Source organism: Sceloporus occidentalis, unplaced genomic scaffold, assembly GCF_023333645.1.
Source record: "Sceloporus occidentalis isolate IW3139 unplaced genomic scaffold, rSceOcc1.0.p SCAF_10, whole genome shotgun sequence".
Taxonomy (NCBI): domain Eukaryota; kingdom Metazoa; phylum Chordata; class Lepidosauria; order Squamata; family Phrynosomatidae; genus Sceloporus; species Sceloporus occidentalis.
The window spans coordinates 26725053-26740871 of record NW_028316990.1 but is presented as its reverse complement, the minus strand read 5'-3'; the positions used below and the strand labels follow the sequence as shown (position 1 = coordinate 26740871).

Below are 15819 nucleotides of genomic sequence, written 5' to 3'. Positions count from 1 at the left end.
AAATATGTTTTACAGGTTCACATCAAACTATCAGAAACTAAAATTCTTAGTGGTGGTTTGACAGAGGAGGCAGGAAACTCAGGCTGAGTTCCTGTTGGCCAGAATAACTATACTGCTGCAGTTGGAAGAAGTACTTTACCCAAAACTAAAAATGCCAATGATGCCCAGGGGAGAGGGGGCACTGCCTGCTTCTAGATGGATGTGCAAAGCTAAGGACACTCGTAAAAATTGTGGAGGGAAGAAGGAATGCCAAGAGTAGCTAGGCGCTAGCTGGATCTCCCCCAGCTAATGGCGGCCAAGCTCCAGACTGAGGGCAGCAAAAGTGGATAGTGCAGGGGAGAGGATCCCTACCCTTCACCATTTGCTTGGCTCTATTTTTTAAATTTAGAAAGAAAGAAAGAAAGAAAGAAAGAAAGAAAGAAAGAAAGAAAAGACAGAAAGACTTCCCAGCAGCAGTGGCTCAGGCACCGAAGATGCTTGGCCCAGGGTTGCCTTGCCCCCCCCCCCCCCCGCACACACACACAAACACCCTGCCAAAGCCTCCAGGCTGCCCTCGCCTGGCTCCCAAGCACCCTTTCCAGTTCTGGATCCTGGAAGGCATCCTTGGACAGTATGGCCACAAACCCACCCGTGACTCTCAGCAGCCTCAACAGCTCCTCTGAAGACCACATCGCTGCAGGAAGAATGGAGGAAGTGGCAGGGAGGTGGATTGTAAGGTGGGGTGGTCTGTAAAGCCATCCCTCAACTTATTCATGGGTCACAACAAAATCCCTAATTTTGGCCCCATAATCTACCCTCAATTTATATACGAGGTCAACTTATAGTATACTGTAGCTTCAAATTTGTCCTAGATTCCAAATTCAGGGAAGAGATTTTTTTCCCCACTCTCTTATCCATGAGTGTGATGGTTGTGGGACAGATAACAAATGTTCCAGAGGGTCTCTGCTTGTTTAAAATGAAAAGAATAGAAATTTAGAATTGGTGCATGGATGGACAATGCTTTAAAATATAAAACAGGCAATATGGTGCAGTATATGGACCAGCAGAAGAAAAGGTTAAGGGGTGACATGATAACCAAGCTTAAATATTTGAAGGTAATGATCCCCAAAGAAGGTGGTATGCCCCTGATGGAGGTGTTGGAAAGATAATGGGGAGATGGGAGGGGAAATGGGACAGTAGGTGGTGATGAGGAAAAAAGGAGGGTCTTTGGTCAAAGTACTGGAGCTCAAGAAAGGGACCACTGGCCTTTAATAATAATAATAATAATATGTTTTATTTATAGACCGCTATTCCGCGATGATCATAGCGGTGTACAGTAAAATCATTAATACAATAAAAATACAGTTAAAGGAGGGAGAAGTCTCATCCTTCAGGCAGTCCAAGATGTTGCTGGTCTGCCTGATGGCTCCCTCTGAGGCCGAGATGACAGTTGAGGAGGGAGGGGCCTCTTCCTTCAGGCAGTCCAAGATGTTGCTGGGTCTGCCTGATCGCTCCCTCTGAGGCCGAGATGACAGTTGAGGAGGGAGGGGCCTCTTCCTTCAGGCAGTCCAAGAATTTAGAACAATGGTGAGGAATGAGGCACAGGTTAGAAGTGGTGGCAAAAAGAAGCTTTCACATATGGGACCCTGCTTAAGATCTCTGAGTTTTGCCAAGACTTGGCTGGCAGGTTGGAGCTGCACTGCTGCTCCTGATTTCTTGCATTGGACAGGCTGAGAAAAGAGATAGCAGAAGAAACAATACTGGTCGGGGGGGGGGGGGATGATGTAAAGCTGTGTGGAGAAGGAACAGCTCTGGGGAAGAACAAGGAGTATCCAGGGTCGATTCTTCACCTCTCTGATTGAGAGTCCTTCCTCATCAGGAAGAAGCTTCTCCCTCTGCACCCGGTCACCTGGGGAGCAGCTGATCAAACAGCAGCCAAGAAGCCTCTCACTCATGCTAGCCTTTGCTACAAGGCCAATGTGGATGAGAGGCTTCTTGGTTGCTGCTCAGCCAGCTGCTCAGTTGCTACTCTCAAGGTGACCAAATGCAAAGGCCACAGTGAGTGAGCAGCTGGTCAAGCAGTGGCTCTCACCTAGCGATAGGCTTCTTGGTCACTGTTCAGTCAGTTGCACAGTCACCGCTTCTTTTGAAGCCAAGCAGCTGGCCTTCCATTTGCTGTAAGGCTGGTGCAGACAAGAGAGAGGAGCAGATCTGGGCTTCTACTGCCACAGCAGCTATATTCACACACAAGAGGCTGAGGAAGAAGAGGAGGTGGTGGAGATCTGGGCATGGCTGAAACAGACGATGCTCGCTGGGTTGCTGCTGTACAAAAGAGTAGAGCTAATATCAAAAAAATATGTGTTTGGTGGCACTAGGATTATTGCCTAAGAGCAAGTGATGGTTGCCCAAAAAAGTTTGGAACCACTGTTTGAAGGGATACTGAGAATGGAGAAAGCTTGTTTTCTACTGCTCCAGAGACTAGGACACAGAGAGCTGTTGTGTTTACACCTTCCTGCTCTCCCAACTTTATTATTATTATTATAATTTATTTATTTATATAGCACTGTAATTTGCACAGCGCTATACATAAAAACAATAAATATAAAAGAGTAAACCTGCCTATGGCGTACAATCTAAGAAATAATAGGATAATATATATAAAATACATAGCAATACAGGAAAGGGTTCAATAAAACAGGCAACAAAAGAACATCAAATAGCAAGTGACAATCACGCAATGCCTGGGAACGCTTCTCTGAACAGGATGGTCTTCAACTCCGTTTTGAAGCTGGTTAAAGAAGTGATGGCTCTTGCTCGTGGGGGAAGAAGGCTCTAGGAGTGAGGGGCAGTAAGTGAAAGGGGGCAAATCCGAGATGGGGCAGAGGAAATCCTGGGCTGGGACAGCCGACCTTGACTAGCAGAGCGGAGGGCCTGAGTGGGAAGGTGAGGAGAAAGAAGTTCTGATAAATAAGATAGTGAGATAAAGATTTATTTTTACCTGAATTATTCACTAGTTTAGGATTAGGTTCTATGTAAATATAGATTAAAGCCATTAGTAAACTTTTGTTTTAAACTACAAGCTACATGTTGTTTGAGTCAGTCTCAGTTCTTAGGGAATCACAGGGCGAAACAGATGGGCAGGAAAATGTGGCTTGAAGCTGCCTTTTCTGAAGCCACATGGAAACCCCACCAACCACATCACCGGCTCCCAAGGCAACTGGAGTGCTCAAGTCATGACCACATGAATGGCTTCAAGCCAGGAAGAAGTGGAAAAAGCTGCTTCTTTTTGAAATGGCTTTTCTATGTATAAGGCGCCTAGAGGGCACTTTCCTGCTGTCTTCAAGGCATGTGTCATCCAAACGCCACACCTTCAAGTCAGCCTAAACCTCTTTTTGCCTGCCTGTTTAGCCCCATAGTTAGACAAAGAATCATCCTCTGCTACTCTGCTGATTTAAAGCTAGATCCTAACAGGCTTGGCTTTGTTATTTTTAATATTTAAATATTTTTTGTTTCCTTAGCAAAAGGAACCTTAAATTACCCCAAAGAAAGGTCTGGAAACCATGCCGTACAAGGAACGACTTAGGGAGCTAGGTATATTTCGCTTGGAGAAGAGAAGGTTAAGAGGTAATATGATAACCCTGTTTAAATATCTGAAGGGATGTCATACTGAAGACAGAGCAAATTTGTTCTGCAGCGCCAGAGAATTGGACCCAGAGCAATGAGTTCAACCTACAGGAAAAGAGAATCTACCTCAACATCAGGAAGAAGATCCTGACAGTAAGAGCTGTTTGACAGGGGAATATGCTGCCTTGGAATGTGGTGGAGTCTCCTTTTTTGGAGATTTTTAAACAGAGGCTGGATGGCCTTCTGTTGGGGGTGCTTTGATTATGAGTTCCTGCATGGCAGGGGGTTGGAGTGGATGGCCCTTGAGGCCTCTTGCAACTCTTCTATGATGCAAACTACAGGAAAAGAGATTACACTTAAACATTAAGAAGACTTTTCTGATGGTAAGAGCTATTAAGACAGTGGCATATGCTGACTCAGAGTGTGGTGGAGTTTCCTTCTTTGGAAGTTTTTAAATAGAGGCTGGATTGCCATCTGTCGGGAGTGCTTTGATTGTGTATTCTTGTATGGAGGGATGGTCCTTGTGATCTCTTCCAACACTTGTGATTCTATTCTTCAAGAGCAGTCATTTTATGCCCTCAAGAAACCAGGACACAGCATATTTTCAAAGACAAAAGAGTACATGACCATAATCTTTGAAAACTGCTGTCTTAAATCTAACACACACGTGATACACCTTTCTCCTTTCCTAAATGAAGATGTGAGCATGCTTCATACTATCAGATGGCATAAGATGACCCAGAAGTATACTTTTTTAAAAGACTGTAACCTGGGTGGAGATTGATTTGGTCTCTCTAAGATTACTGTAAAAATATATAAAACAAAGTAGAAACTTACTTTTATTATTTTAACAAAACATTTTTAAAAAATGTAAATAGCAAAAATTAATTAAAATAATCATCTAAATAAAAATAATTAAAATAATCCTCTACAATAATCCTCTACATGTGGGTAGAAGGTCTCTAAAAAGGAGATAGATGAGGTTTCCATATCAAGCACACTTTTAATAATCTGGACTGTATTTGCATAGAGCCAACAGACACAAACCTAATTTGCCTGCAGCTGTTGAGAAGTGTAAGGCTAAAATGGGGGACTCAAAAAGTGAAGTAAATATTGTATGACAAAACTGGATATGAGAGATGAAGGTCAGAAAACGTGGCCCCAAATTCTGGGTGTAAACAGCCAACATCTGGAGCTGTTATTGCGCTATCATTGACAATTTTTGGAGAAAGCTTCATCTGCTTATGTAAGTACCTTCAAGTTGTTTGTCAACTTAAGGTGACCCCATGAATTTCATAGGGTTTTCTTCAGCAAGACTTCCTTCCTTAATTACTCCATTCTAACTACAATTCCCAGGATTCCCTAGCACTGAGCCGGGGCTATTAAAACGGTCTCAAACTGGATTATTTCTGCAGTGTGTTTTGAACCTAAGAAAGGTTATAGCAGGGGTAGGCAGCCCGGTCCGGCCGCCGATTGCCGACGGAGCCTTTGGCCTCTCGCATGAGGGTGTGGGGCCTTTGGCCTATCAGGAGGAGGCGGGTGGGCGGGGGGGGAAGCGGCAGGCAAGGGGGGCAAGCGGTGGGCAAGGGGGGCAATTGTCTATATATTAACATTTTTTTAAAAAATCAGCAAATTTTTAGCGTGTCCTCCATTTTTTTTTAAAAAAAGTATCCTCCATTTGAAATTTTTGTCCCACATTTGTCCTGGTTTATTTATTTATTTAATTTTTTTTTAAATATTAAAAAATTATTTAATTATTTATTTTTTGGCTTCAGCCCCCCAGTTGTTTGAAGGCCAGCAACCCGGCCCCCGGCTCAAAAAGGTTGCCTACCCCTGGGTTATAGCCTGTGTAAGGCTGCTGCTACAGTAGCAGGAGTTACAAAAAAGTAACAAACCAAACAACACCTGGTGTCAGAAAGGAGTTAGAATTCAGGCAGAGATGGTCACAGCATATAATTACATTACAGTTGTTAAGGGTTGGCTATTGCCAAATTATTTACAAGATCAATTGTAGATGTTGCTATCAAATAGACATTGAGTTCATCCATATCAGATGGGCTGGTTATCAATATATTCTCCAATATATCAGAAGCTGCCTTACAGCAAATGAAACCATTAATCCAATTAGTTCACTGATATTTATGAGAAGCAGTTCAGGGTTTCAAAAAGGAGCTTCTGTGTAGAGATGCTGGGAACTGAACTTGGGACTTCCTATACACAAAACAGTTCCTTCGTCACTGACCTATAGCCCTACCCTTTTATGCACTCAAGTCTGTGCAACTAAATGGTGTTGTCTCAGGGAAAACGCAATGGACTGGACATCAGTTTGCACCACATTTACTGAAAGGGAAGGCATGTTTTATAAAACTTTCAAAGTAAACTGTGAATTTCATACCAATATTATCTAGGTATCTGAAAGATAAAGTTGGTTCTCAAGTACTGATGACATAAGTTTGTCTAAAGCATTTGCTTTTTGTTTTCAATCATATAACTGATCAGCTGCTTTCCAGATTATGCTGATGGAGTCATAACGTTAAGTGTTTTTAATCATGTTTTTAGTAACACTGTTATTTAATTCTCTTATAACTTTTATAATCAATGTTTTGTGCCAGTGATTTGAATGCTGAACATGGACCAGGGTTCGAGTCCCAACTCGGCCATGAAACCCACTGAGTGACCCTGAGCAAGTCACAGGCTCTCAGTCTCAAGGGAAGTCAATGGCAAACCTCCTCTGAACCAATCTTGCCCGGAAAATCCCATGATAACCCCGTTTTAGGGTTGCCATAAGGCACTCAACAACGTTTTCGCTGGCATTGTTTTTTCAACTATTGTAAACTGCCTGGGATCACATTTTGGGGGAATGGCAGGATATAACTGCAATAAATAAATAATGTTGATACAATGCTTGTGGTTTAATCTTTCATCATTAATTTACAGGAACAAGTAAGATGCCTTCTATTTCTCAAAAAGTTTTTAACACCACCCTCTTTAGCAAAGCTGACTTTCAAACTAACAGAACTGAGCCTATTATGGTTTAATGCTGGTTTTAAGAGCAGCCTCATATCATTGCACTACATACAGATACAAATTCCCACGATTTGAGAACATTTTCATATCCAGGAACTCTGTTCTTTACAACTATCGTGCTATGCACACTTGCATGGACACAATGATTATATTTTCAGGACATATGTTGTTGGTATGCAAATTTGCCTCTGCAATTATTTGCTAAGCTTCACAAACCACAATCTAAACCCATGGCTTATTGATGGCTTATCAGCTCTGGCTCATAAACTCTGTTTGCCCATTTGCCCACCCTCAAACAGGTGCTGCCAAAAGGGAAAGGGCAAAAGCACACACAAAATGCGGGAAGAAAAGCCAGAGTTTGGTCATCTCCTACTCATCAGCAAAACATGGTTAACACAAACCATGGCTTATCATGAGGCATGAATACTGTCCTGGGATGTTAAGTGTAATCTTAGAGCTTTATCATACATGAACTCTGTCATGTATAAAGCCACAGTATGGGTACAATTGTTGTCAGAAAAGAAAGCCCATTAAATCTGAGGTGAAGTGAGTCTTACCAAGCATAAAGAAATACATGAAGGCTTAAATAATTCATGGAATTCAATCTTAAGTAACCCAGAAGCATCAAATTTAAGGGTTTACAACTTCAAATACTCCTCTTTCTATTAACTGGCAAATTTACAAATACAGTATCTGCTGGGGTTTGGCTCCAGGACCTCCCATGGACACAAACATCTATAGCTGCTCAGTCCTAGTATATGGCTCAGTAAAATGGTATCCCTTATATAAAAAGACAATATCAAGGTTTGCTTTTGGGGATTGTGTGTGTGTGGAATATTTTCATGCCACAGATCCAGAATTCGTGGCTATGGAGGCTCAACTGTGATGAAGTTAACTTAATGAATCTATAGCCACAGACCCAACCTCAAATAAACCATCCATGACTTTCTCCCTTCTTGAAAAGCATTAACAAGTTACCAGCTAGGCAACAAAAGTTACCATTCAAAAATCTTTCTACAGTGGATGAAAACATACAACGAAAATGAATACAAAAAATCCCAAGAGATGGGAATGAATTCAGAAGAGAAAAGAACGTGGAGGTATTTACGTTTAGTGGCAGTGTGCTGCACGTACAAACATTTCACACATTTCTCTGTTGCAACAACAAAGAATCTTGTGACACTGTAAAGAAGGACACCTCTAATGCTACAAGACTGTGGTCTAGAGTCTGTGTACTTTATGAAAGGCATTAAGTACTATCAAAGACTGTCAAATATACATGCACTTCATAAAAACACACACACACACACACACACAGATTTTGCATCCTATCAAGATGGAAATACAGTTATCCCTCCACATTTGCAGTTTTGACTTTGTGGATGTGATTATTTGTCGTTTTGATTAATATGTTCTCTAGGAACCTCCCATTCCTCCAGCGCAACTCTGCCAGACGCTGACCATAGAGTTGTACTGGAGAAGCTAAAAGTTCCTAGAGAAAACACTTCTCTAAGTGCGAAGTCGAAGGCTTTCATGGTCGGCATCCATAGTTTTTTGTGGGTTTTTCAGGCTCTGTGGCTGTGTTCTAGAAGAGTTCCTTCCTGATGTTTCGCCAGCATCTGTGGCTGGCATCTTCAGAGAAGCATCAGGAAGAAACTCTTCTAGAACACGGCCGCAGAGCCCCAAAACCCCACCAAAAACAATGGTATTTTTTATTTGCAATTCCCCCATATTCGCAGGGGCCCTTCGCCCCTAAACCTTGCGAACGTGGAGGGGCCGCTGTATCCGGGGAGGCCATCTGGTTCGGCCTCTTATCTCCTCACCCACGCCCACAACTCCTGGGACGTATCTCACATGCTCTCCTCTCCTCTATACCTACTGGCAGCATATTTCAAAGGCTCTACTCCTTCCTCAAGACCCCATTTTCTCTCAACCACCTGGAAAAGGAGGAGAGGCAAAGCAAGGGGACACACCCAGGAGAAAGCCACAGCCAATTTGACCCATCTGCAAGGAAGGGGCGGATGGAAGAAAGAGAGAGGGTTTTAGAAAACATTAACAACATACTTTTTGGTGGGATTTTCGGGGGGCTCTGTGGCCATGTCCTAGAAGAGCATCTGCTGGCGAAACGTCAGGAAGAACCTCTTCTAGGACCTGGCCACAGAGCCCCCCGAAAATCCCACCAAAAAGTATGGAGGCCGGCCACGAAAGCCTTCGACTTCACATTATTATGATGTCGATTTGTTTTAAGGAGGGATCATAGAATAATAGAATCCTAGAGTTGGAAGAGACCCCAAAAAGGGCCTTCCAGTGCAGCCATGCAGGAACTCCCCATCAAAGCGCCCAAAAGAGATGGCCATCCAGCCTCTGTTTAAAGGCCTCCAGGGAAGGAGAGTGTGATTAAAATGGAGGGAGGGAGGGCTCAAGAAGAAGAGCGAGCCTCTCCCTGTCTAGGCCTCAGAGCCCAGCCGCAGGAGCAGCCAGGGAGGGCCTGGGCCGCCGCCGCTGCTAGGCCCCGCGGGGCCCTTCTTCCCCTTCGCCCTGCCCCCGCTTGTAGGCCTGGCTCACCTGGCTTGCCAGTCATTCCAGCTCCGCGGGTGATAGTGCTGCCTGGGCCCCGAGGAGGAGGAGGAGGAGGAGGAGGAGGCGCCGCCGCTCAGCCGAGACCCCGGGCCTCTGCGGCTCATTACCTTGCCCGAGACGGCATGGCCGGCCGGGGGGCGCCAGGAAGGAGGAGGAGGAGGGCTGGCGAGGATGAGGATGATGACGGTGATAATAATCGCAGGAGCGGAGAGAGGCGCGGCAACGGGCGTCTCCTGGGGCGCTGCTCCGGCGCCTCACGCGGAAGAGAAGGGCGACGGCAGCGGAGGCCCCGCCTGGCGCTCCTCCGGCTCCTCCTGGCGGCCACCGACTGAGGCCCAGCTGCTGACTCCAGTCAGACTCAGGCTCAGGCAGAGCGAGGCCGCGCGGCATCACGGGAAAAAGGACGGCGGCGGCGGCGGCGAGGAAGAGGCGCCGCGCGGGGCATCATGGGAGGGCCGCGGGTGAGGCCTAGTGCCACCGGGCCCAGACCAGGCCTCTCTCTCTCCCTCTCCGCCCCCCAAGGACTGGCCAAGCAGCCACGGCGCAAGTACGAAGCGCCCTCTGCGCAGCCAGGGCTCTGCTTCGCTGCCGCGGGTTTGGTTCAAAACCCAAAGTCTAGTAGTGCCTCCGTCCTCCATCAAAGGAAGTCACGCCGCCGCTCTGGTCCCACAGAAGGACCATAGAGTCGGGAGAGGCCACAAGGGCCCCGGTCCACTCCAGCCCCATTCTGCCATGCAGGAACTCCCACTCTGCTCGGTTCAGGCCCCACCTGAGTCCAGTTCCAGGCCCCACAATTCAGAAAGGATGTGGGGAAGCTGGAGCCATGTGTCCAAAGGAGGGAGACTAAAATGTGAAGGGTCTAGAAACCATGAAGCCCTTTGAGGAGAGGCTTAGGGATTTGGGGATGTTTAGCCTGGAGAAGAGAAGGTTAAGAGGTGATATGATAGCCCTATTTAAATACTTGAAGGGGTGTCATATTGAGGAGGGAGCAAGCTTGTTTTCTGCTGCTCCGGAGACTAGGACCCAGAGCAATGGATGTAAGCGCCAGGAAAAGAGATTCCACCTCAACATTAGGGGATCCGTATTGATGGCCAGTGCGAAACCTCTGCTGCTTTGGCTGGTGTGTACATCCAATCTGCTGGTTCTCCTGAAGACCACCGGGTTACAAATTTCCCATGATGCTGTGCTGGAATTTCCCCCTTCTCCTTCCGTTGGCCCTTTCCCCTTTCAGGACAACTGCCGGGGCTGGGGAGCGATTTTTCCACTGAACGAGATAAAGTGGAAACCTTTTGTGTTGGAGGGGGGATGTATATGTATCTATATCTATATCTATATATATCTATATCTATATATATACACACACACACAAAGATGTGTATGTAAGCATATACATGCAGCATTACACTTTCGGCTGCTCCACAGCTTGTGTGTGTGTGTATATGTGTGTGTGTGTATATATGTATGTATACACACACATATATAAACACTCAAGCAGACAGATGTGTGTGTACACATATAAATACGGCATCACACTTTTGGCTGTGGCAAGTGTGTTTTTGTATATATATGTGTGTGTTTGTGTGTGTGTGTATATATATATATATATATATATATATTAACACTCATACAGACAAATGTGTGTGTACACATAAAAAAGGCATCACACTTTTGGCTGTACCACTATGTGTATATATATAAGTATGTATGTATATATATAAGTATGTATGTATGTATTTATGTGTGTGCATATATATATATATATATACACACACACACATATACAGATGGTGCATACCCCTTTCGTAAGTTGCTAAAGGCAGCAATTCTCGCGAAATTACGCGCTAAACAGTGACCTCATTCTTCACCCCGGAAGTTAAAAATGTTGCCCCCGTTCAGAGCCCCACAGAGCATGCGCAAAGCTGCCGATGCGCATCGGCCAATCCACATTGTATTGGGTTGGTGTGGTTATCCAATCTGCACTTGCCTCACTTTGCCTGAATACGCATTGGCCGATTCGCAAAACGTCGATGCGGAAGGCTGCCCAGATGTGAATGAATGATGCGATATGACGCGAATACGAATCGGCAAAGCGTATTCAGAGAGTGCGAGTGTGAATGAACGATGCATTATAATGCGAATACGCATCAACCAATGCGAACTGACCCTACTTCTGTGCCCTGTGTGGTAAGGTCCATAGTGATTTGAGTGTCAGACTGTCACTCTGGAAATCAGGTTTGGATTCCCTTTGATTTTGGGGGAGTCACACTCTCAGCCCCAGAAAACCCTGTGATAGGCTCACCTTAGAGTCACCAAAAGTCAGAAACAACTTGAAGGCACACAACAACAACAAGACCCCTAAGTCACTTACTTGTAATACATTACTTTCCAAGCTTAGTTAAACACAGCGAGAAATGTAATGTTAATGTTATCTTTGCCAAGAATTTGTACAATTTCCATTGTACCTCTTGCCAAAAAGGAGGTCACAGATTTACACATGGGCAAATGCTGATGCATATATATCTAGATGCACATTAAGAGCTTGTTACTGTAATTTGAATAGAAATATAATACACATCACCATAGTGATGATGATTTTCTTACTGTTTTAACAGGTGATAATGACAGATAGGCTCATTAAGGCTTTCTTTTCCTATTAGGGTTCTCAGTCTCTAAGCTGAACTTCAGCCTTACCCAGAATACCTAGTGGTGATACATGGTGAGAAGCACAATCCAACAACAGCTGGAGTTGACCACAACTGAAATAGATGATGTCTTCAAACTGAGGACTCCCCTTTGAGAGCCATTCAGCTAGAGAACTGCACTCTGTAGCATAGATAGAGCACATAGCCTACCCCAGTAATATGCCCTGTTTAAAAATAGATACAGCTATGCAGCAGGTTGCCATATTTCTAGCCATGTGATTCAGAAGCCCAGATGGTTTGCCTGCCTTTTGTATAGCACAGCCTATATGCTTTTCTGATGGTCACCATGGTGATAATAGTGTCTCGATACTAAGCACATGAGAATGTACAGGCTAGCAGAGACATGTCTCCTTGACAACAGTTTGCATAATTTGAGACAAAAATCTTAGCAGAGAAAATGTAAAAACAATGTCCCTGATCACTGCCTCAAAGAATGCCAGAGGCTCTTTGAATGTAGTCTTGAAACTACACCTCTGTTGACTACTGTAGCAGCCAGGTTCATGGGGAAGCAACAAGTTCTTTAGATACCAGGTCCAAATCCATTCAAAGCAATAGCTCACCATCTTTGGTCCTCTAAATGCATTGGACTTCACATCCCAAAACCCAAGCATGAATTCTGGGAGCTGAAGCCTAAAAACATCAGGAAGTGCAAACAGTGAGAATGGCCAGTTTTGCCCCTTTAATTCGTCATTTCCTGAACCAAACTTTAATTAGTCAATTGAAACTATGGCCCGTTCCACATGGGCAAAAAGTACGTACTCAGCACATACTAGGGTTACGAAAGGGCGTCCCTTAGTGAATATGTCTTATTGTTTACTGCCTTTGTATCTTTTTGATGTAAGGGATAAGCACAACAGGAAATAGCTTGCAACTCTTTCTGATTCTGTTCCTACATTCACCAGTAGATGGCTACATTTCCCTACATATATAAAATATAGGGCCTGAACAGACAGGCCAAAATAAAGCTGCTTCAGGTCATTTTGCTTTTTAAATGCTTTAAATGCTTTTTAAATCACACACGCATCTGAAGAGGCCAGAAGCTGCACCAAAGCTGTGTTTCAGTACTTAGGGCTGGGCAGTGGCTTTGGCATGGCTTCCAGACTATTAGGATGCATGCGTCATTTAAACAGACCCTTCACCATTTTAGTCGCCCGCCTTTGAACACGCTCCAGCTTGTCAACAGCCTTTTTGAATTTGGGTGCCCAGAACTGGACACAGTATTCCAGGTGAAGCCTGACCAAAGCAGAATACAGTGGCACTAATATTTCCCTTAATCTAGACACTATACTTTTGTTGATGCAGCCTATAATCACATTAGCCTTTTTAGCTGCCGCATCACACTGTTGACTGAGAGCTTGCAAATTCAGAATCAATTTGAAGCTCTCTCCCTTATCAGGGATGATGAGGAAGAGCATCAAGGACAGTCCTCAGGGACAGTGCAGGGAACAGCCACTGCTAAGCCGAGGAGGAGGCATAGGGACCACTTTTTGTCCCAGGGTCAAAAAGGTGGGGACGCCTTGCTGAGGGGTACAGAAACAGTGGTTTGTGGGCCTGACAAGACATCTCAAGAGGTGTGTTGTCTCCCTAGGGCAAAAATCCATGATGTGACAGACAGGTTGACAAAACTTGTCAAGCCTAGTGACCATTACTCTTTCCTTTTGGTCATGTGGGAACCAATGATACTGCAAGGCACAACCTTCAGAATATCAGAAGGGATTATGAGGCTTTAGGTAGGAAGTTGAAACAGGTGGATGCACAGATTGTCATTTCATCTCTTCTCTCAGTTGAAGGGCATGGACCAATAAGGCTCTGCAGATGGTGCCACCAAGAACTATTTGGATTCTTGGATCATGGGCTGCAGTTCCATGAAGGGGGACTTCTGGCAAGAGATGAGTTGTGTCTCATGCCAGTTGGCACTACTTGCTGCCTGTGTAAAGTTTTTTGCCTCCCACTGTAGGATCCTTGCACTATTTGCCTTGTTCCCTCTATGACAGTTTGACTATTATTTCCAGCCCTTGATGTACTCCTGCCTTCCAAAATACTGTCTCCCTCCCCCAGATAACTCAGTTTAAAGCCCTCCTGATCAAATTTTTCAGACTACTGGAAATAACATTTTTGCCAACTGGTTCATCTTGTTTATTTCCCATGCTCTGTCTTAGGTGTCTCTACACTAATGCACAGAGCATGGGAAATAAACAAGATGAACTTAAACTCTTAGCACAACAAAGCAAATATGATACAATAATTATCACTGAAACCTGGTCGGATGAGTCTCATAATAATAATAATTTGTTTTATTTATATACCGCTATTCCAAAGATCATAGCGGTGAACAGCAAGTAAGCTAATTAGCAAGTAAGCTAATTTGCCCCCAACAGTCTGGGTACTCATTTTAGCGACCTTGGAAGGATGCAAGCCTGAGTCGAGCTTGGGCCCTTTTGCTGGTCTTGAACTCGCAACCTTGTGGTTTTGAGTGAATGGCTGCAGTACAGGCATTTAACCACTGCGCCACCAGGGCTCATGATTGATGTGTAGGAATAACCTTTTTAAGAGAAACCAAACAAGAAAGAAGTAAGAATAGCATTATATGTCAGGAATGTTTACACCTGTGAAGACATCCAGGACCCAAATGCTGGAAGCCAGCTGGAAAGTATCCAGATAAAAATTAAAGGGGAGGGAAACAACAAGGATGTTATGGTGGGAGTCTACTACAGACTCCCAAGTGAGACTGAGGAATTGGATGATGCCTTTCTAGAACAGATGACCACACAGAAAGGAGAGATGTAGTAGTGATGGGCGACTTCAACTATCCTGATATTTGCTGGAAGACAAACTCAGCCAAATTCTCAAGGTCTAGCAAATTCTTCACTTGCCTGGAAGACAATTTCATTGTGCAAAAAGTAGGCGAGGCAATCAGGGGGTCAGCTATTTTAGATCTGATCCTAAACAACAGGGAATACCTGGTCAATAGGGTGCAAGTGGTAGCATCATTAGGTGGGAGTGATCATGTTCTCTTGGAGTTTGTTATACAATGGAAAGGAGAAGCCAGGCACAGTCAGACATACATTCTAGACTTTAGGAAAGCTGATTTCAGAAAACATAGGGAAATACTGGGGGTGATCCTGTGACCAAGAATACTAAAAGAGAATGGAGTTTAGGACAGATGGGAGTTTCTCAAAAGGGAGATACTACTGAAGGCACAGTTTTGAACAGTTCCAATGAACAGGAAAAATGGGAGGTGTCTCAAGAAACCAGGATGGATAACTAATGAACTTTCAACTGAGTTAGGTTTTAAATGGAACATGTATAAGAAAAGGAAAAATGGAGAAAATCACCAAAGGGCGATTCAAAGAAATAGCAAGCACATGTAGGGATAAAGTCAGAAAAGCACAGAATGAGCTCAAGCTTGCTAGAGAGGTTAAGAACAATAAAAAGGGCTTTTTGGGTATGTCCATAGCAAAAGGAAGAAGGAGGAAATGGTAGGCCAGCTGTTGTTGGACTATAAGCCCCAGCATCCCCTAACTGATGTAGCCAATGCTGAGGAATGTTGGGATCTCTGTTCATTTGGTGGATTGAGAATAAACTCCTGGCTTGTAATTTTTGAATGGTATTTCTTTCAGAACCACATTAACAACCCTGTAAATGTCAGCCCCATCTATCTTAATAAATCTTGCCAAGAAAACCCTGTGAGAGGGCCACCATCAGGCAGATATTACAGCGTGCCTGTGTTATAGGTGGGCATGCCATATGCGGCTTCCAGCATATGCTGGAAGCCACACCGTAAAACCCCCTCGCGTCCCAGGAGGAATAATGGGGCACGTGACCATGGCGCGCACCTGTGGGGCACAACCCGTGTCACGGCGTGTGCACGACCCCAATACCTCTAATGGGGCTCAAGCATATGCAT

General features: G+C 44.5%; 1 protein-coding gene across 2 annotated transcripts in view; it reads right to left on the bottom strand.

Moving 5' to 3' along the window:
• The window catches only part of LOC149306253 (serine/threonine-protein kinase SMG1), a 99686-nt gene extending 90148 nt beyond the window's left edge, over window positions 1-9538 (bottom strand). The window contains exon 1 of one of the 2 annotated variants that reach the window (XM_089540575.1): window positions 9196-9538. In XM_089540575.1, coding sequence (XP_089396701.1) covers window positions 9196-9314 — 119 coding nt within the window. In that variant the 5' untranslated portion in view covers window positions 9315-9538. The remainder of the gene's footprint in view (window positions 1-9195) is intronic. The other variant, XM_089540574.1, reaches the window with a different exon arrangement.
• Window positions 9539-15819: the final 6281 nt, after the last annotated feature.